Source organism: Struthio camelus, chromosome 1 (genome assembly GCF_040807025.1).
Source record: "Struthio camelus isolate bStrCam1 chromosome 1, bStrCam1.hap1, whole genome shotgun sequence".
In the NCBI taxonomy this organism is placed as follows: Eukaryota; Metazoa; Chordata; class Aves; order Struthioniformes; family Struthionidae; genus Struthio; species Struthio camelus.
Window position 1 is genome coordinate 215,241,293 of NC_090942.1, and position 20,949 is coordinate 215,262,241.

General features: G+C 41.5%; 1 protein-coding gene across 1 annotated transcript; it reads left to right on the top strand.

Annotated features, from left to right (window-relative positions):
- Positions 1-8: 8 nt before the first annotated feature.
- Positions 9-17,263, top strand: CTSC (cathepsin C). Its single transcript, XM_068930537.1, has 7 exons — positions 9-310; positions 1,056-1,201; positions 9,185-9,351; positions 9,881-10,036; positions 11,603-11,718; positions 15,183-15,314; positions 16,092-17,263. Exons 1-7 carry the CDS (start codon positions 145-147, stop codon positions 16,592-16,594), a joined length of 1,386 nt encoding a protein of 461 aa, XP_068786638.1. The 5' UTR covers positions 9-144; the 3' UTR covers positions 16,595-17,263.
- The last annotated feature ends 3,686 nt before the right edge of the window (positions 17,264-20,949 follow it).

A 20,949-nucleotide genomic window follows, 5' to 3' on the forward strand; every position in this document is an offset into this window, starting at 1 on the left:
GGGGCGGGGCGGATAGAGGGGCGGGGCAGAGAGGTCGGAGCCCCGCCCCTTCCCCCCTCCCCTCCCTCTCGCGCGGCGGCGGCGGCGCTGGTGGCGGCGGCAGCAGCAGCAGTAGCGAGGCCCCATTTCGGCGGCGGCGTCGTCATGGTGCGCTGGGCGCTGGCGGCGGCGGCGCTGGCGGCGCTGCTCGGGGCGCTGCGGGCCGACACACCGGCCAACTGCTCCTTCGCCGACCTGCAGGGCACCTGGGAGCTCCGCGTCTGGCGGGGCGACGCCGCCCGCGGCCGCCGCAGCAACTGCTCCCAGCCGGGTGAGAGCTTCCTCCGCGGGCGGGAGGAGGAGGAGGAGGGGGCCCGGCTGCGGCGCTGCGCGGGCGGGAGGTGCGGAGGGGAGGGGGAGGGGGAGCGCGGAGCGGCTGCTCGGCGGCCCCCGGCCCTTGTCCGCCCCGGCGGTGCGCGGTAACTCGCCGGGAAGGAGCTAGGCCTCTTTGTTAGCGCCGCTGCCTCTCGAGGTGCCCTGGCTCTCCGCCGCCCCAGGCGTCTGCCCGGCCGCTCCTGGGGACAGTTACGGGCCGTGGTTGCTCACCTGCCTCCAGGTAACACCTTAAGCTCCGACTTACGCCCGTTGATGCTTCAGAGGCGAAGGTAACGGTGTCGTGCGGCTCATACCCGAGCCCCGCTCCTAGGAGGGAGAGCCTGCCCTTGCGGGCAAGGTGCCCGAGTGACACGGCCTCCCCGCCACGGTCAAATCGGCTGCTGCCTAGCTGTAACAGCTGCTCAGGTAATTCAGTGTGTAGGTACTCTCCAGCAGTGGAAATGCGAGCCTGTAGTACTGCTGATAGGTAAGTGAGGCCCCTGAAGTGTGTTCGCTTGCGGTCTTTTACGTGAAACTTTATCCAGCAAGTATGTGCTAGCCTCTTTTTGAATGAAATAAATACTATGGTGTGCTTTGTGCTCATTTTTTTCCTTAGTTTTAATTCTTCCATGCAACAATTTCTTGTTGTCTTTTGTTTTTGTCTGTATGCCTTTGTTTTTTTTCCCCTCCCTTCCTTGCAGGACCTGTGGAAAGAAAAGTGGTCGTGAGTCTTCAGAAATTAGATGTGGCTCAGGACAGCCTGGGCAATTACGGCTTCTTCACTCTGATTTACAATCAAGGTTTTGAACTCGTGATAAACGACTACAAATGGTTTGCGTTTTTTAAGGTAATTTGGTGGGTTTTTTTACATCACTGACCGTTACAAAATGGCCTGTACTCGGCCTTCTCCTTAGTCACTAAAAGCCATAGTGGAGTGGTTGGGACACTCGGTTCTTGGCTATACCGTTGGCCTGGGTAACCAAACAAGTGACTTGGTTAATAGAAGGAAATGGTTGTCAGTGGCTGGGCAGGGAGAAGAGGGAAGGAAGAGGTGTTTATATGTCACATTTAGCATTCTCTGAGAAAGGTCACAGATGCTGCTGCCTTCCATTCTGGATATGCTTAGAGCAGCTGAAGGCCTTTGTGAAGCTAACTTTCCCAATGGCCTGGGAAAAATATTTTTTTTCATTTTCCTTCCTAGACGTCTTAGACCCAATTGAAACATTGCTGTAAGTCTTCTCTGTCATTATGAATTAAGTTAGTCAAAAACATGGTCTACTTAGCACTACCTTCCATATTTTTTTACCAGATAGTCTTAAAAACTGCTAAGTTTTGCTCACTGATAGTGTTTTTCTTCTTTCCTAAAAGTTGTTCTCCAGGTACAGGAAAAACAGCCCTCTCACTTTAGAGAGGCCATCCGTTCTCTTCAGTGGAGGTTTTCTAAGACCTTTAAGTCTTTTTACAAAGTGTTTTGGAATTCTTTAAGGAATTGTCCTGCCATTAGAATTGTTCTTCTTTTGGAGTAATACTGTATTTTCCAGTACCTGTTAGTGACTTCAGATCAAGTTGAGGTCAGTGCTAGTGGTCAGTGGGTGGACAGGAGAAGACCCTTTTACCAAGAAGAGAGCACTTAAAGACATTCAGCTAGGCTCTCACAAGATCTAGAGCTCTAGATCTGTGTCTTTCACTGCTGCATGCTATGCCACTCGGCCGATGAGTGGCGTTATGAACCTGGAAGGCTTGAAGCTATCTCTGCAGCGTGATTTTGCTATCTGGGAGACATGTTTTGTGTGGCACGGCTGTTCAGACTCTGAGTTCAGAGCTCAGCAGGGACTGCAAACACGTGCTTCGTTTTGCTACGTGATCTTGCATCTGGTATCAGATGGCCTGGTGGCTGTAAGCACCCAGGCTTTGTCCAAGTGTAAAATCTGAGCCTTGGCTAGTAGCAAGGAGAATGAGGAAATGACTCTTCCTTCAAACTGGCTTTTTGGGAGCCACAGCAATTATTTTGAAATTGAGGTTTTCATATGTTAACAAAAGTAAACAATCATCTCTACCAGAAAAGCACTAGCTATTACTGAATAGGAATGATGTTGTATCTGACTTCACAGCAGCTCCCTCCTGACCTGTGGGAGCTCGCTAAGCTGAAGGGAAGGGACAGCATAGGTTGTCATTCTACAAGACTAGCAGTTTATGTGCATTTATCACTGAAAACTCTTAGTGTAACAGTTCTGCATAAGAGGGAGTCTTGCAGCTGAATGAGAACAAAGTTTGAGACAGAAATACCTAGCTGAAGTTCTCTAATCTCTGCAAGGTAGTGACACTAAATTGTCATTGTGGGCACTCCTCATAGGATTGGCAGATGATGCAAGAAAAACTCTGCAAATGCTAAGGACTACTCTAGCTAGGAGGGATTGCCTCCGAAATTTCTCAGCAGGGACATCTCTGCAAGCTTACCTAGGTAGTAGTGCTCACCTCAAGAGCAGTAAGGAATTGCTGCCTTTCTGAGGGTAATAGTGCTATATGTTTTAGTTTGGTCTGGGAACTTGGGCCTGATGTGTCAGCTCTGGCAGGTGGAAATGAGAAGAGTCATTGCTGTCCTTAGGCTCATCTTAGGAGAAAGAGAACTGAACTAACAGGCTGGGAATCCTTAGGCTGATATTTTACACTGAAATGCAAAGTTGCTTCAAAAGCCAGCAAGTTGAGCAGTTGAGGCAAATTTTGATTATAAGACTAAATCTTGAATGTGAGGAATTTAATTGTAGAAATGTAAGTAGCTTGCTCCTGAACGTAGAGCTGTGTGACACCATATTGAAGACATCTAGGAGGCCCTGCAGGCTGTACTGCTGGCGGGTATCCACTGTGAAATTAATCCCTGGAGGTTTTGCACTGCCAAGTGACTTATAAGCACTGATCTGATATCTTCCTCTGTACTTGCAAAACTGGAATTGCATTGATATGCAAGAGTACTATTAAATAATATACCACAACCATGTCATAAAATAATATATGTTAGAAAGAACTTCTGGAGGTCATCTAATCCAATGTACTGCTCAAGGCAGAGTGAGTCAAATACACGCCTGAGCAGCAGAAATGCAGGATGCCTTGCTTGTCATTATCATGAGTATATCCTCATCATTTTCAGGTAGATGGATTCATCAGTAGTTTTGCAGTTGATTTTGAAAAATAGCAAACTTGTTTGGCTCATTGATCAGTAGTAAGGATTCCATCAGCAAAGCATGCTTGAATTAAAGGCTTCTTTCCTCAAAGATCACAGAGAGGATTACAGTGTATATTAATTGTCTTCTGCATAATCTCTCACTTTTACTTCTGCTGTAAAGGAGATCACAGATTATGAAGTTGCGAGTATAATGGCTGAGAAGCACAAGGAAATGTCCCAGCACTTAATAAATGCCTTCCCCTCACCCCCACTCAGCAAACAACTAGTTGACTTTGTTAGGCAAGAGCTTGCAATGCTGTTCATCTGTAAAACTGTTTCTTTCACAACAGTCAGTGGGACCCGGAGGGAAAGAAATGATTCCTTACAAACTGCCTGACCTTGTGACATGTTTAGATGTGCACATCTATTTGCTTGAAGCCCAGAAAATACTGGGTTACATAAGAAGCTGAACTACAAAATATGTAGTCCTCATATAAACTGTCAATGTAGTTCCCTCAATCAAATGCAGTTAGCAGTGTTCTAGGACCTATTCACCATCTTCTACTCTAAACGTTCCTGAGGGAAAAATAGTATACTTGGCTCCATGCATGCTTCAGAGGATTTCTGAAGAAAGATAGCCTATTGCCTAATATATTTTCAGGTAGGACTAATTTCCTTATAGCAGACTTTGTTTTCTTGATGTTGGTCGTAGTCTAGAAGCCCTTGGAGTAACATAGGGTAAACAAGAATTCTAATCAGAGAAGGCTGTACAGTCCCCTGGAAAAGGAGCGAGAAGAAAACATAAAAGCAGTCTTAGACTATTGCTTAGCCTAGCAATCCCGCTACTTAGGATATGGAAAGTCATTAGACAATGTCTCTGGAATTTATGGAAAAGAAGAATTATTATCTCTGCCAACATCCTCCAGGTAAGATGATGTAGAACAAAAAAGTACTGAGCTAATATTTCATATGGAGGTATTGGCTATCATTTTTACTACTACTTGAAGTTCTTAAGTATGCCTCTGAAATAATTTTAAAGTGTGAACAGCATTCTGGAGTTATTGCTTAATTTTTGGAATGACTTTTCAGTTCATAGAGCAGTGTGTAGCATGGCCTGTGGAGGAAAGATTTCATGCTAATGAGTTGTTCTAGAAGAGTAAAAATGCTTATTCTATCAAAATCTCAGTAAATTAGACTGTTCACCACTTCCAGAATACTACTTTTATATTTCAGTTGTTATATCTGATAATGTAATAAATGGACAGGAAGCAAAACTCTATAAATTGGTCTCATACTGTTCTTTGTTCTCGGCCCTTCTGTAAAAGGCTTAAAGTATCAGAGCAGCCATACAGAAAGGGCCTTGCATGTCTCCTTCCGTATGGTTGTGGATTTTGTCTTGTCAGGAAAGTATTCAGTGATTAAGCTCCTACTCATAAATTTCCAGTTGTTTTTATGTTCCACTAAGGGTAAATTGTGTGGCTAAAACCCCATCATGCTGACAGGGCACCAGAGCATCCTGATTTACCTCCTATGATGCTTTAAGGCTTTCTTCAAACACTGCAGCTGAACAGAAACAAAGTTGCTAGGCCGAATGAATAGTATGTTAGCCAATATAGTAGTTTCTGTGCTCCCAGTGTAAAGGGTAAACTGGTACTAACTGAACTTGCAATGCATTTTTGCTTAAAGAATCAAGGTATTGATTACTAATAGGAATGCTGTGGGCTTGTCTAAATTGTGGCTTTAGCAGTCACTGTGCTTTGTGGGTGTAGATATAGCCTGTTTGATTAAAAGAACCCACGGAAATATGCATTAATAGTCTTTTGTTCCTGCAACTTACTTACCAGTCACCCGCTAAAATTTTCTTAGGACCTCACTGACTTTACAAGTTATTTGTTCTTACACCTGGGGACTGTGGGGAAATGACTTCCTACACCAAAGGAATGGATTGGGTGAGCTTACTGATGTGTTTTTTTTCCCCTCAGTTTGCTTTAATTTATGTGAATAATCCCTAATAGTTTGTTTATTTCTAACCACTTTTTAACATAGACTTGTCTCTCTGGGCTCCAGAAGTTAAACACAGCATCCTACTTTCTTGCGTTGCTGCTGCTTGTCACAAGTGCTAGTTACTCTGCTCAGTGTTTGATTTGCATCGCAAAAGAACAACTTGGTTGCTGTTTATGAGCTTGCTCCTGCTCCTTATTTACTATGTGCTGCCTAACTATCACTATACTGTACATGGATATAAAGTAAGTGAACGGACTGTTGGCAGAAGCTTGAGCATGTGCTTCTGATGAATGTTTTAAGGATTTTGTAGGCCTAAGCAAGTTACAAGGCTTTGAAGCTTTTCAAGCAATGGTAACAAAAATAGCAAGAGCGTAGCATAAGAAGCTAGAGTGAGGCTGAAAGGAAAGTTGAGGCTAACTTGTCTGTATTTGATGTCTGTAGTGTTTATTTAATTTAAAACTACTGGAAGGAATTAATCTTACTTTAAAAAAAAAATACATTACCATTTCCCCTCTAAGCTAAGGGGTGCTATTTCTGTCTTTTCAGATGTCTTCTAGCAAAAAACAAAGTTTAGCATTTTGCACATTACCACTACTTCACATTAAAGAAAGAATTAGACTGTAGAGCATTCTACTGCTCAAGTTATGAAGCTTTTCCATACTAGCTTGGTGAAATCCCGTCTTGCTTTTCTTCCCTGGCACACCAAATCTGGTTACAACTAAGGACTTCCTTGCTGAAATAACCAACCTTGACAAGTAGCAGAGGTTTAGATTTCATGATGTTATGAGAAGAATCTGAATGCATTTTATTCAGAGTTGCTGATGCCATTTAATCCTGCTAATCAATTGGAAGTTAATTTCAAGCCTGTCCTAGTTGGACTCAGCTAGCAATATGCACCTGCTGTTTCCTTCCCTAAAGTGTAAATGTGAAAGCATAAGCCACTGTTTTGCAGAACACTTCCTTGGACAAAGAAGATGCATCTGTAGTTGACATTTGCTTGTATTTTATATCAGGTAGCAAGATGCAGTGACTTTTTCTGAAAATCTCATCTACTATGTTTTTGTAGAAGACCTGCAAGTCTGCAGTCCTATTCTAATTAAAAATATATTTCCTGTATTAAAGTACATAAGCACACTTGTAAAATTAATTGCAAATGAGAGGCAAATCTTTCCATCAGGTTTGATATATATCGTAGTCCCTGCTCTTAGAACTTGAGTTGGCTTAAATCAAGGACAGTAGATATAGGAAGATAATGGGGTGACAGGTGTGTAGATAGCATTGCTAAGTCTCTGTTAAATTTATGTCCAATAAGATCTCCTTGCCTTCTTGCTTGCTTCTTAAAGAGATTAAAAATGTACAGAAAATTTCAAACATTTATTTCTTTTAATGAAGCTGAAGGTGAAGCAGAAGGTGCAATTAGATTACTTCATGATTACCTACACAGGAAAGACTTTGGTACAGTTTATGTATCAAAAATCCCTTGCCTAGATTCAGGTACCTTATAGCAAGCCTTGAAACTTAGGAACGTGTGATTTTTTCAGATTAGTGTTGGAATTACTTGGCTGAAGTCTGGCACTAGACAAAGTCAAATGAGCTGATGTCAGCCTTAAAAGTACACACCTGCAAGAGGCTTCAAGGTTAATATTTTCAAGTGTCAGAACTGGAACTGTAAATGTAGGTTGGGTGCCTTTCTGCAAGAGTCCAGATTGGTCAGGTGGTTGGATGGGGCTTACTTAACTGCTATAGATATGAGAGTTTCATTAGTCAGTGCTCACATGTGGCTCGGCCACAGTGGTTCTCTATTGCTTTAAAAATGGAAACCATGGTTGAAAGACTGTCTGACAGCTGAGGAAATGCATGCAGCAGTTGTCCAGCAGTTGCTGGCAGTCACTGCACTGTGGCTGCTGCTGTCTTTGGAGGGAGGCTGCTCTGCAGGAGATTGCACAGACATGGTCATGTGCTGGCAGCTTTCATTCAGTCTGTTCTGTTAATGCGAAACCAGCTCTGTCAATGGTTGTTCAAGCAATGGTGTCATACTGAACTGGTGCAACTGATGTGTTAGTCGTATCCCTGTCTGACAGTTATTTGAGGAGACAAGTCATCTAAAATGGGTACAGTCAGATTTGCCAGATCTAATCCGTCACTGCCCTTCTCTGGTCTCAGGAAGAAGTGCTACATGTGGTTTTCATGCTGAAATACTGATTTGATGCTATGCCCTGGTAGCAAGCAATCTATATCAGGGTGTCATTTTTGTGGCAGCAATTACTAGTTCGCTTTGCTATCCTATTCTGGTCCCAAGTTCATGTGACTTGCTTGGCAGTTAACAAACTTGCAGAAATTAAGCATAAGTTTTGGGGAGGTTTTTGGGAGGTGGGTAAGGCATCTCTACAGCTTCTCTACATCAGTGGCTCTCAATTAGGAATCAAAGGGGGAAGCAAATTTGACTGTATGGGCATAATTTCCAGTTAGCTGAAAATGACTCTGAGTTCCCATTTCCTTCGTCTAGATGTTATTAATAGGCTGCAGCCTCAAAAGTCTTATTTCTTCCTTTTAAAGCCAATTCAGTAACATTATACTAACAGTCTACGAAAAGATAGCTACAGAAGACTTGGGAATTGCTTGAATTTGGCTTCTACACAGACTGTCTGAAAGTGGGTTTTGGCCTTTGCTTGTTTATCTTGAAGCATTTAGCTTGAAGGATAGCAATCCTTCCTAGTTCAGTTTATTTGTGTATTTGAACTGAAAGAACACAGTAACAAATTTGTTGAATTCACTTCCCCCCCACCCCCCACAAAAAATTGTACAAGCTATGTTAATAGTATTCTGGTTATCTGCATCTTAAGAAAAGCACTAAATGCCCAGAAAAGGGAGAGGAGGTTTCTAGGGAAAGAAAAAAAAAAAAGGGCAAGTTGTGATTTTAATTTGCTGTATAATAGGTAGCTCGTTACCTATTTTTCCATAAATATAAGTCCCAAATCCAAATCTATCCCATTTGTTATGAATCAATATAATCTCTCATGCTAGGCAGGATTTGCCTCTGAATGCTGCAGGAAGCAGGCCTGTTCTTTAAGTATCTTTGAGTATTGAGTATTCAGATTCAAGGCTGGCACTGATCAAGAAAGGCTGTGCTTGGACTTGTTTTAATCTTTGGCAGCTTTTTAGAAAAGACCAGTGCTCATTTACACTTACGTGGAGCCAAATACAGAGTTCTCACTGTGACTTACTAATGTAAAGTCAATAACTTTTTGTTCTTGATAGCGTCTGAATTTTTAGCAATGCTGTTGTAAAAATGAACCTTGTCCTTGGTATTTGGATGAGTATTAGTTATTTCCTGCATTGCATAACTTTTTTCCGGTTAGATGTCTTTTATATTTTACCTAGAAAGTAGCTGTTTAACTACTCTGTTAGTTGATACCACTACTAATGCATGCTTTGTTGCTAAAAGTATAAGCCACCTATCTTCCTGTAGCATAGTTGATAAAGATCAGTTTCTTTTATCCACTTTACCTTTTCTTGATGCTTGTTTTGAACTTGAGCATGATGCTGGTTGAGCTAGAGGCCACTTCTTCTGAAATGCAGACTACAAAACAGCTGGGTGGGATAGGGACTACTGCTATACTAGCAAATGCATCTACTCAACACAAGCATAACCTCTTTATACTGCAGTACAAAAAGGAAGGCCAGAATGTAACCAGCTACTGTAATGAGACTCTACCGGGATGGGTTCATGATGTACTTGGCCACAATTGGGCTTGTTTCAGCGGACAGAAGATTTCTTCATCTCCCTCAGATGTTCATATAAACCAACTGCCTTTCCAGAAGCCCAGGGGAAGGTAAGCCAACAGATAAGTGGCCTGTCACTGAAATAAAACATTTGGTAACTCTCCCTCAGGGTTCAGCCTGAACCATGCAGACCAGTTTTGTGACTAACTGAACACTGTTAATGCCAGTACTTCACATGTGTTAAATAAAGGAGACCAGATTGCATTGTGAGAACAAGCTCTTCAAGGCCTTAACAAATGATGTTACTGGTAGTCTTGCGAGTTAACCTGAATGCCCAAAGACAGGGGAGGATGTGGCTGCACCTTTAGTCTGTGGCTTCCAGCCATTTCTGTTAAAGCCCAGTTACAAATCTGATACGTCTAAAGGAGATGATTGTGTCCTTCTAGTTAAAGGCTGACTCAAATGTCAGGAGCCTTACCCTGAATCAAATTACTGCATATCTCTTTATCGGTACCTTCTATAAGAGTCTGTCAGAATTAATGCTGTTGACAAGCACCTTCTCCGTATTTAGTTTGAGGAATGCTTTTTACCCTTTGATCCCAATCCTTCTCTTATTGTTTTGTTTGATTTCATTTACAGACTTTCAAGCAGACGTTACGTACACAATTTTGACTTCGTAAATGCTATCAATACTCTCCAGAAGTCCTGGAGAGCAACAAGATACCAGGAATATGAGAACCTTGCCCTGGAAGAGCTAACCAGAAGAGCTGGGGGTCTCTATTCCAGAGTCCCAAGGTACTAAGGCCTCTTGCTTTGCTCTAGACCTTCCACCCAGTACTGTAAATATTTGCTGTGTTTGTGCTCTTCCTAGCTGGGTTTTTGGCGTATAGTTCAGATGCATAATCATGTTTCAAGCTCTTCTGGCTCATTTTCGTGGAGTGCCAACACGTTTCTTGGTCTAAATTACTATTTTAAGCATCTGTTGTCTCAAGCAGTTGAGATAAATGGGGTCATCCACCCTTTCATCTTGCCAAGTAGCTTGCTGCTGTGCAGAGGAGAGGTGGGAATAGTCTCCGTTCCCATCCTGCACACCTCTCTACCCATTAGCTGCTTGCCATAGCCATAACTCTCTGACTAGTTCATGTTTTCAGTTAAAAAGCAGTGAAGCACATTCTCCTTTTAAACATAAACAGTCAGGTTTTTCTGAGGGAAGTCCTTGGTTACTATGGCAATTTGCCTTGCCTGTGATGAGGGTCCTTCCCTGACTGGAGCAAAGTGATGTCTCAGTTTCTTTAGTGAAGTAGTGTGAAGTAGGCCCAAAAGATCATTTGCGGTCTTGCAGACAATGGGGATGGAGATGTGTGCATGGTCTTCCTTACCTCGCTAGTCTGAGAACTAAGAATTCTTTCATCTGAACTTTCCCTTCTTGAAAGCAGTTTTGCTTTCATTGTGTTTTACTTTTTCCCCTTCTAATCTATTCTGATGCTGCCACTGACCTTTCCAAGTAGGAGCAATTGTATGTTTGGAGGAAAAGTCTTATAATAAAATTATGATCTACGTGAGTATTGTACAAATGATCATGGCGTCATCCTATAGACAAATCTCCATAAAAGCACAGTGTTAAATACAAAAACATATCTGGAAACTCTATGGCACTGTGCAGTGCCATGACAGTATTATGTTCTTCCCCCCTGCCCTATGCTTTAGGAACAGACACCATGGTGGCACTTAATGCTTGTTCCAGTCATGTGTCAAGTCATGTGAATGTTTAACATATGACTTGCTGATATGTATGATCATTGCTTGGCTGCAAGTGGTAAATGAGGATGAGTAGCATTCAGAAGTGTTTGAACAGTTGCAGTAAAACTTGCTCCAAGGAAATCTCCTGGGGAAGCAGAACTGCAGTTATTTAAGTGTTGATGTCACTGTCTGTGTCTGCAGTTGAACAGTCTGCAGTTGCTGTCAGTTCATGCTGCCAGGGCAAGGTACCTTCTGCAGTCATAGATACCTGCCCTTCATATCTTATGCTAGCAGAGATGTAAAATAGCTCTTGTAGAGCTGCTCCACCTCAGTTAACGAGTTATCTCAGCACCTCAAATTAGTTCAAAAGTATTTTGACCTAACCAGTTTGTGGACACTTCATAATATAGTATCCTCTGGGGAAGTATTTGAGTATGTCTTGCATCCTGCTGAAACTAATGTCTTGACTGACACCCACTCAGCAAAGATGGAGGCTATCTGAAATTGTGTAGCGTGAAATTAAGCAACCAGTGGAAGCCAGAAGATGACAACTGAGTATTTCTGTGAATGTTTCCTTCCCTGGCGTGTGACACGTTACTCAAAGTGTATTCTCATTTTTAGACCAAAGCCTGCACCTGTAACACCTGAATTACTCAAAAAAGCTTCAAGCTTGCCAGAATCCTGGGACTGGAGAAATGTGAATGGTGTTAACTATGTCAGTCCTGTTCGGAATCAAGGTAAAAGTTCAAAACTCTTTAAATGAAATTCTCTAGAGCTCCTTTGATAGATTCTACAATTTGCTGTTAATATGAAGGCTTTTCATCCCACCTGTGTGGTGTCTTGCTATTGACAGATTGCACTTCTGCTGTGAACACCCTGTGGAAAAAAGGTTGAGGTCCTGGCTGACAATACTGTGCCAAAATCGGAGGTGGTACTGGCTTATCCAAGCAGCCATGTCTTTTACTGGAGTAGAAGCCAATTACTATAGTGCCCTGCATAGAGAGCTTTTAAGTTTTGTCCAAACGGTCTCAGTCATGGCTGTCTGCACACTGACAGAACTGATGCATAGTTAATTCTTTCACTAACTTCTGCTGATAGCAAATTGTCATGTAATTTTAAATTATTTTCATGACTTTATTTATTATACTGCCCCCCAAATTTTATCATTCCAATAACTTCAAAACTAACTTAAATGTCTTGTTGCAAGAGGAGGTTTCTGGCACTCTGAAGAGAGTATGTACTGGTAAATACTTAAAAACATTTGTTTCCTTTTTCCTACAATAGGCAAGTATTTAGCTGAAAGTAAACTTAAACCTAAATGGTATCCTTCTATTCTAGAGATGGATGCTATTACAGCATATGTTGTAAGAAATACCTGTTCCACCTCTGAATCGGCTAGCTCCCTCCTGGAAGCCAGGAGTGGACGCAGTTAATATGTCCCTTCCCTGCCGCACCTTTTCCAAATAATTTGCCTCTGCTGGTAGCTTTCCAGCTGCAATCAGACTGCCAACCTTGGAGGGGAATGGAACGTAGTGTTAGTGGCAGGGTATGGGGTGGGGGGAGCACCTTAAGTCATTGGTTTCAGTTATGGCTTGGCTTTTCTACCAAAATCTGTCAGCTGGATTTTTGGTAGTAAAAAAGGCATAGGAGGGCTGTAGGAGTTGTGGCTCCTAAGCTGTCACATCATATCACTTGATAGCGTGAAAGATGGCAGCAAGAAATAATATAGTCTTGCATAAGTACAGGTCTCAGACCTGTACTTTCTTCTGATGTGAACTGTGGATCCCGAGAGCTGTTTTACCCATTTCAAACCAAGGGAGGAACACTTGGTCCTAAATTTCCCTTTCCTTATCATTGCTTCAAGGGCTCTCTAAATGAGTAATGGTCTGCTGCTTCCAATAATAAAGCTGCCCATACTTTTCATGTAATATGAGAATCCATGCTGAATATGTTAAATGTCTGTAGAATATGCATTCTGCTCCATTAAATAGGAATCTTGGCTTGCTGTCTCAGAAAAACCCAAAAGTTGATCTTAAACAAATGGTGCTGACATACCAATTAAGTCTTGCTTATTGTAGTTTATGTGATTTGCTGAGGCAGTGGATATCGATGCTTCATTAAAATGATGGGATAGAGATATTTAGTTGTACATTGTTAAAATTATTAGGTGGCTAATTGGAAAATGCCATGGGGAAGAAGGCTATAAACAGTATGATACATGCTGTCTGGTATATGTGGAGAATTGTATGAACTGGAAGATCACGGTTTCACAGATCTCTCATATCCTTGTGGAGTCATTAGTCTTGAATATCTAAAGAGAAATTTGGCATCTGAAGTGGACAAGGACTATAAAGAATGCACATTTCCACTTTAAAATACTCTGAGAGATAGGCTTCATGCAACTACAGTTGTTATCAGCAAATATAATCAAAAACAACTTGCTAACATTTCCCATAGTCAGGAAAGGAAAAGGTTGAGTTCTTAAGGTGTTTATAGTGCAGTAACTGCATTATATTAAAGCAAGACTCAGAATCAGAACGGGGGAAAAAAGTAAAGGAGCTCTGGACTTTCTCTGAGACAAAAGTATATATTCATTGAAGATACAGGTTTTGTCATTGCTTGTTATCAACTTTACTAGAGGGAGAGGATGGGAACCTACAGATTTCATTAGCCTTAGTGCTCTTCCAACATTTTCTGACTCCTGAGAGCTTTCTCCTCAAAGTAGGTAAAAGCCTGGACAGCTGGTTCTTCTCTATGTGCTCTGTGTCCTATTATCATTCTTTATAACAATCTTTTCCTACAAAGTCAGTTGAATCTAATGATACTGAAGCTTTAATTAACTCTAGAATAGCATTCGTGGGACTCCACAGAAATGCAACTGCTCTTGCAGTTATGCTGGTTCTCTGATAGTTAAAATGTAGCTGTCTCATTAAAAGCCTCTCATGTACCACTGTGGTGATAGTGAAGACATCCCAACATGGTAACTGATTTCAGAATAAAAAACGTGCATTAATTGTTTTTTGACATGCTTTTTGCACACAATGCAGAGTTTTCTGTGGCATGGCTAATCTCAGATGTTGAGTGGGAGGCACCTTTTGCTGCTTCAGTCAGCCCTGCTGGGCAAAGCATTCACGTTCAAGCTGTTTTTGCCCCTTCTCCTCAGAGATACGTCTAACTGAGTAAAGGTGCAGTTTCAGAGTCCTGCTTTTGTAATAGCTCTGGTTTATTGAGCTGTGTAGGTGTATAAAAAGTATTTTGTTTTGTTCAGGCTTGTCCTTCCTTTTCATAGTTCTGCAATATTTGACTTACGTGCTGTCAGGAAACAAAAGGTAATCGGGCACCTTGGTGACAATCAGTAGATAAAATAGGACCTCATCCAAGTAATTCTTCCCTGTGATGCTTGTCATTCCACTTTCAAAGGTTCTTAGAGTGTTACAGAAGTTCCCAGGAAGTGAAGAGGCCTAAAACTAAGAAGCAATAGCAAGTTTTGTTCCAAAAGTAAGGGAGGTAAGGAATAAGCTGTCTGTCAGACAACAGAAGGGAAATTGCCTCTGAAAAACCAGTGTACAATTACATGCCCTTGGGAAGTAAGGTGAACAAGGATGAACTAAATCAAACGTACTATTTATACTGTTAGACCCTTGAGTTATTTTAGGGATAGCTGTATAAGTAGAGTATTTTTTTTAATGCTGTAATTTACAGCTGAAATCAACTGAGAAGTTGAAATTAGGTCGGACAATATTGACAGCATTCATTTAAAATATTTCGTTGCCTCTTAGCAGTTTTCTTCTGTAGAAGGTTATAATCTGAGGCAGAAAGTTATGAGCCTTCTCTGCACTGTACCTATAGGTTCATTCTGAAGAAGTAGCATAACTCTTAAATGTTACAGCTAGGATGAATTGAAGAGTCATGAAGTCTCTTATTCTGAAATAAATTCAGTGTTACTTAAAAAGCTGTTCAAATCATGTTTTAAATGGATAGGATTACCTACCTAGTAGGTAGGATTACCTACCTATTTAAAAGCTAATGCATATTTAAAGATTTTTCTAGATCAGTGTCTAACTTCTAATTGTTGTAAGGCAGTATGGCAGACTTTGACTCTCTACAGTCACCTTCCATAATATTTGCACTTGTGTGGAGGTGCTTGCTTACATTACTGACTGCTTTTCATGGTCATGGTTTTCTTTTTTCTCTTCCTCAGCCTCATGTGGCAGCTGCTATGCGTTTTCTTCAGTGGGCATGCTGGAAGCAAGAATACGTATCCTAACAAACAATACTCAAAAACCCATCTTTAGTCCCCAGCAGGTTGTATCTTGCAGCCAGTATTCTCAGGGTAAGTATACTAGTATACAAAATCACTTTCTGTAGTGATGACATTGCAGGAGACAGCATATTCGAAACTTTCATGCCTCTCCCCCACCCTCACCTCTCTCACAGTTTAGTTCTCTCACAGTGCTCACAGTCCTAACGTATCTGACAGCCTATACTTTACAATCCTTCAGAAAAACAAGTATTATTAAAAAATATATATATATCCAGAAATTATGAACTCACCTTATTGTAAGGATGCGTTTGAGTGAGGAGTAGGTGGCGCTGCTCTAAGGACTTAGATCATAATTAGATCCCCCTTGGGGAGGGGGAATAACTAAGGAGCTCAACTGAAAAGATAGGCAAGTTGCAAAGCATGCCTAGAAAGAGTGAAACCAAATACGAAAAGCCTATGCAAAGGGAGGAGGAACATATGGGGAAGAAGAGATGACAGACAGAGCAAAAGCAATGACTAAGGCTCTTTAAAGGACAGTGTGCATATTATGACAGCTTTTTTACTGTGTGTAGCTGATTACTGTAGCTGATGGGAATGTCAGGAGCAAATGGATGAGGAAGTGGTCCATGCGTTAGTGTTCCTACTATAGCTCCCTCTGTGATTGGCTGATGTGTTCTGTTTCAGGAGAGTTAGCTGTTACCAATCTAATATGAAATATTAGGTTATCTGAATAACTGCAATCTATTTTCAATACTATATCCAAAAGTGTTCCAGAAGATTTGAGTGGGAAACTCTCCCACCTCAAAAGTAACTCTCCAAGGGAGTAACCAGATATTTTTTGTTTAGGTTGTGATGGTGGCTTTCCATACCTCATTGCTGGAAAGTATGTCCAAGACTTTGGCATTGTGGAAGAAGACTGCTTCCCCTACACAGCCGAAGATTCTCCATGCACTTTCAAGCACAACTGTTATCACTACTACACTTCTCAGTATCACTATGTTGGTGGTTTCTATGGAGGTTGCAATGAAGCCCTGATGAAACTTGAGCTTGTTCTGGGTGGGCCAATGGCTGTTGCCTTTGAAGTTTATAGTGATTTCATGCTCTATAAAGAGGGAATCTACCATCACACTGGGCTGCAGGATGACTTCAACCCTTTTGAACTGACCAATCATGCTGTCTTGCTGGTGGGCTATGGTAAAGATCCAGAAAGTGGTGAGAAGTTCTGGATTGTGAAGAACAGCTGGGGCACCTCATGGGGGGAGGATGGTTACTTCAGAATCCGCCGTGGTACTGATGAATGCGCAATTGAGAGCATTGCGGTGGCTGCAACTCCTATTCCAAAATTGTAAATGCAAAGATTCTGATCCAGTGCCTTGTCTGAGAAGCAAACCTCCAGCTGTAAGAACATTCTGATTGTTAGAAGAGACTGCAGTTAACATCTGTCCTTATCTTAAACAGGGGAGCTTTATGAAGCCCTCCAGAGGAGGAGCAATTTCCCTCAGGATAAATTGTGTGGACACTGGATAACTCTGCTCTATACACTGTAGGTTCCTTTCTGGAGCCTGACAGCAATCAGCTAGAATGCAATTGCCATTACAGTAACAGTGGTGATGGCTATTCATCGCTGGATATAAATCTTCAGTCACCACTTGAGTTTTTCTTCCATGGACAACCCTGAAGTTTAGGTCTCTAGATTATCATGACAGTTACTTTTCTCTGTTTTAAAAGGACACTGTAGTGCCTTACTTCTCAGAAATCAGGAAATCATTGCAATTTAGAGGGTAAGCGTGAATAGGGATGAGGGAGAGGGAATAGGTAATTATGCTGATTAAAAGGAAAATTTTAAGGCTTCACGTATTTAGCAAAAGCTCCATGTCAAGCCCTTACGACCATAAAAAATAATTCTACATCTTAGGCTGTTACTAGATATTTCTGGCTCTGGATTTTATTACTGTGCTTTGAAGTTGATCACTCAATTCAATAAAAGTTACCCCACTCCTGTAGGAGTTTGTACCTCTGAGAGTAGTTGGTTGTTTATTTCTACGACCTATCCCAAGTTTTGAACTTCTTGAAATTCTTCTTGTCAAGATCGTTGCTCTTGCGGGATTTAGGCTGATGAGGAAGGAGAATGAGAATAACTAGGAGTAATCCAACTGAGGCCAAGGCTTTCATAGCAACACCAAGCAGGTTGCGATGCTAGATTGTCTAGTAGTCTTTGTTGTAGATATGGAGCAATTCGTTAAGTAAACTGACTAATTCCCCCATAATCATGCTTAAACCCTCTGTTCATGCATTTCAAGCATGCAAGGTAAAAAAAAGGGAGTTGGAAGAAGAATGGAATTGCTGCAGTTGCAAATAGGGAACTACTTCTTTCTAAATGAAACTCTGATACAACATAGGACTTGGTTAATGTAGTACCAGTCTCTGCTGTTCTTTGCGTGAGTAAGAAAGTTAAATGTGTAAGCAAAAGTTAAAATCCAGCTTCATGGGTAGAAGATAGATCCTTCAGTAATCTTCTGTTAAAATAGTAATAGTAGCAGTTAGTATTTTACTTTAATTGGATCCATCTTTTGGGATGGGGGGGTTGCCATAAGTAGGAAAAGAAAGACAAATAGAGCTAGTTGTCAATTTATAATCAAAAGTCCCATTTAACTTAGATGGAGAACTTTCTTCTAGTAATGGGATTTCAAAAGAACTGCTTGACTCTGATTTGTTCAAGCTGAGGGATAGGGGAGGAATGGCTTTGTGTGTGTGTGGTTCTTCCCTGCCCCCAGCTTTCTGAACCTCCTTCCAAAAAAAAATACCAGACTATTTGGAAACTTAGAGCTTCTTCTGGGGGCAGAGTCTTAACAAGAACTTCCACCATAGTTTATATTGTGCACTGAATCTCTTTAGCTGAGGGAATGGCTGGAGGAAGAAAAGAGCAGACGCTTCCTTGTTTCTGCCTGCTCTGCTTCTTCAGGGTTGCTGCAAAACTGGGATCCCTCTTATGAGGATGTGACCTTTCATTAGGGGCTGTAGTACACCATGAAGACAAGATTTTTCTCCCAGACACCTGAATATATTGCCTGAAATACACAACTGCACACAGTTTTTTTATCTTGTACCTCCCTCTAACCTTGACTGCTCTGCCCTTCTTCCTCCTAAACCAGTGCTTTTCCTGGGGAGAGTGTTACTGGAGCGGGAGAGACAATATTACTTCCCCCACCCCTTTGGTGGAGCAGGGAGATGGACTGTAAGGGTATTGCTTTCCCAGACAATGGGAGCTTGGCTAGTCTATATTGTGTTATCACACAGTTATTAGACGTGATGTTTCATGTGCTGACGAGCAGCTCTCAGTAGGCCACCACCAGTGTATATCCAGCCATTGATTTGAATTATATGAATAAAACTGAAGCTGAAATTGCTTGAAACGACACGATCTAGTATGGAAGAAATTGTCATCTGTGCCTTTGTTGTAGAAGACAAGACTATATGAGCTATGGTGTGATGCCAGCAGCACGCTTCCTTCTATGCTTATGTTACAGCTACCGGCTTGACCTGATTTGGATTATATGTTCTCTATGCATAAGTAGCCATGTTCACGCCAGTCTAAACTCATTAAGTGCAAAGCTAGTGTTCTGCTTACCAGTGCTCATCCTACCACACTGTGAGTGCCTGTGGTTTCAACACACCAGTGCAATGTGCTTTGAATATCGGATGTAAACAGATCTTTTCATGTAGTTACAGCTTTCAATGAATGCACCAGGTTCTTGGATTTCTTTAACGTTTCTAGTATCTTGTGGAGATTAGCTTGGTACCAGGAATATAAAAGCTTAGTCGTTATTTTTACAATCCTCCAGCCATTAGAAAATTGGATCTTAATTGATTCATTATCACCAAATTACTGCTGATACTCAAGGCACTGCTAATACAAAAAGATGTACTATTCGCTATGCCTTGTATCATGTTAGTGCATGAGTTTTAAATAGGATTGTATTTTATTGTGTTAAAAATTACTATGTCTGTCTATAGTCCTGTCATTGCTTTTGCATGGCAGCTATACTAGTGCTAATGTAAGGATGGGAGTGTTCTTGGAATAGTCTACCATCATCACAACCCCTATTGATTGTAATCAGACCTATTTGTTTGCCTGGCTGCTTGCAGTATGTGAATGTCTCTACTGCATTTTGGAGTTACAGAAAGAACTGTAGAGCAATCAGCCTGCTGAAGCCATTAACCCGGCCAATGTGACTTACTTGGCTTCTAAACTTTTATTTGGGATTGGAGGCCAACTACAGGAAAAGTACATTTTATAGCCACAAGGTGAAGACTGCACAGAGCATTTCTTTCCCTGAGGCTAAAAAAGAAGCCAAAAACTTGGCTGTAGGGAGTATAGAAGATTCTGCACGTAAACTACTGTGCACAAAATAGATAACATGAAGAGATATAGGTCTCTGCAACTTTAGTTCACCTTTTGTAAGAGGCGATAGTTTGTCTGGGCAGCTTCTGCTTACAAGTGATGTGTTCCCTGGAGTAGCTTAAAATGAGGAACAAGCAGTCACCCAGGAGAACAGGTTTGGCAAATATGTCTTGCAGTGAACAAATAGGAGCCTGTTCTATTGAGCTTATCCAAGGAAGGTTAGTAGGTAATGTCACAACTGATAAATACTTATAGGAGAAACATAGCTGATGAAGCTGAGTACATATAGAGGATGAATGGGCTATAGCTGTCTTACAGTGTAATAAGTCATTAAAAGCTACTAAGGGCTGTGGTAAATTCTCCATCACTGTGAGCTGGGCATTCTCTAGTTTCATCACTTCTCTTGGCCCTTCAGACAATAATTACTCAGAGAAATCCTTTGGTTGGTTTATGAAGGCAGCCAGGCCAGATGATCATGATTCCTTCTCACTCTGTGCCCTACAGGCTTGAAATACGAAGTGATTTTGACAAGGGTTTGCTCAGGATATCTGCTGTGTTTAAGTCAGGTGAGTAGTCATTTTTGTCTATTTGTATATTAAAGAGGGAGTTAGATAAGCACCACTGATCAGATCTTAGTGACCTGAATAACTGTGAGAGGTGCCAGCCTCTCTAACGCCCTCGTTTACACCACTGTGGTGGAGAGCAAAATAGCACTTCAACTGTAAAGTAAAGGGTATTAGCCAGGTTAGAAAGCTGTCCTAACACCCTTGTACTCAAACCGATTCACACCTAACTCTGGATTCCCCTACAGCCATGCGTTATACATGTAGACATATGTTTAGCTGCTTTTAAAAACGTCACGCTCAATCTGAACCAGTGGCTAATGGGAGAGCCCAAGCGTTTAAAAAAAAAAAAAAAAAACTTTTCATATCCTGAACTACATGGGCAGTATGATAACCAAACAAAAGGTGGAAGCTTCCACTACAACATGAAATAATAAGATGTACTTGACTACCTGTTCGGAATATTAAATTTAAAGTAAAAAGGCTCACACCCTCTTCGGCTGAGAGCCAGGATAAACTGTGCTATCAGAAAAAAGTGTCAGTGCGTTCAGTTCAAGTAAGCTTAGATTTCTCTAGTGGTTGCTATGGTTTCCAGAAGTGATAGTAGGCTGAAGCAGTGTGTGTGTACTTTTGAAAAAAGAAAAACTTAAAAAAAAAAAAAAAAAAAGCATTTCATGGCAGCTGGGAAGTTATTAGTGACCTGAAAAATCAAATCAAAAGGTTTCCTCCCCAGATGGTC

Excerpts from the sequence above, each read along its gene's own strand:
- CTSC (XM_068930537.1), top strand. The coding sequence starts at position 145 with ATGGTGCGCTGGGCGCTGGCGGCGGCGGCGCTGGCGGCGCTGCTCGGG. Across the intron at positions 1,202-9,184 it reads AATGGTTTGCGTTTTTTAAG|TACAAAAAGGAAGGCCAGAA; the intron begins GTAATTTGGTGG and ends TTTATACTGCAG. Across the intron at positions 9,352-9,880 it reads TTCCAGAAGCCCAGGGGAAG|ACTTTCAAGCAGACGTTACG; the intron begins GTAAGCCAACAG and ends TTTCATTTACAG.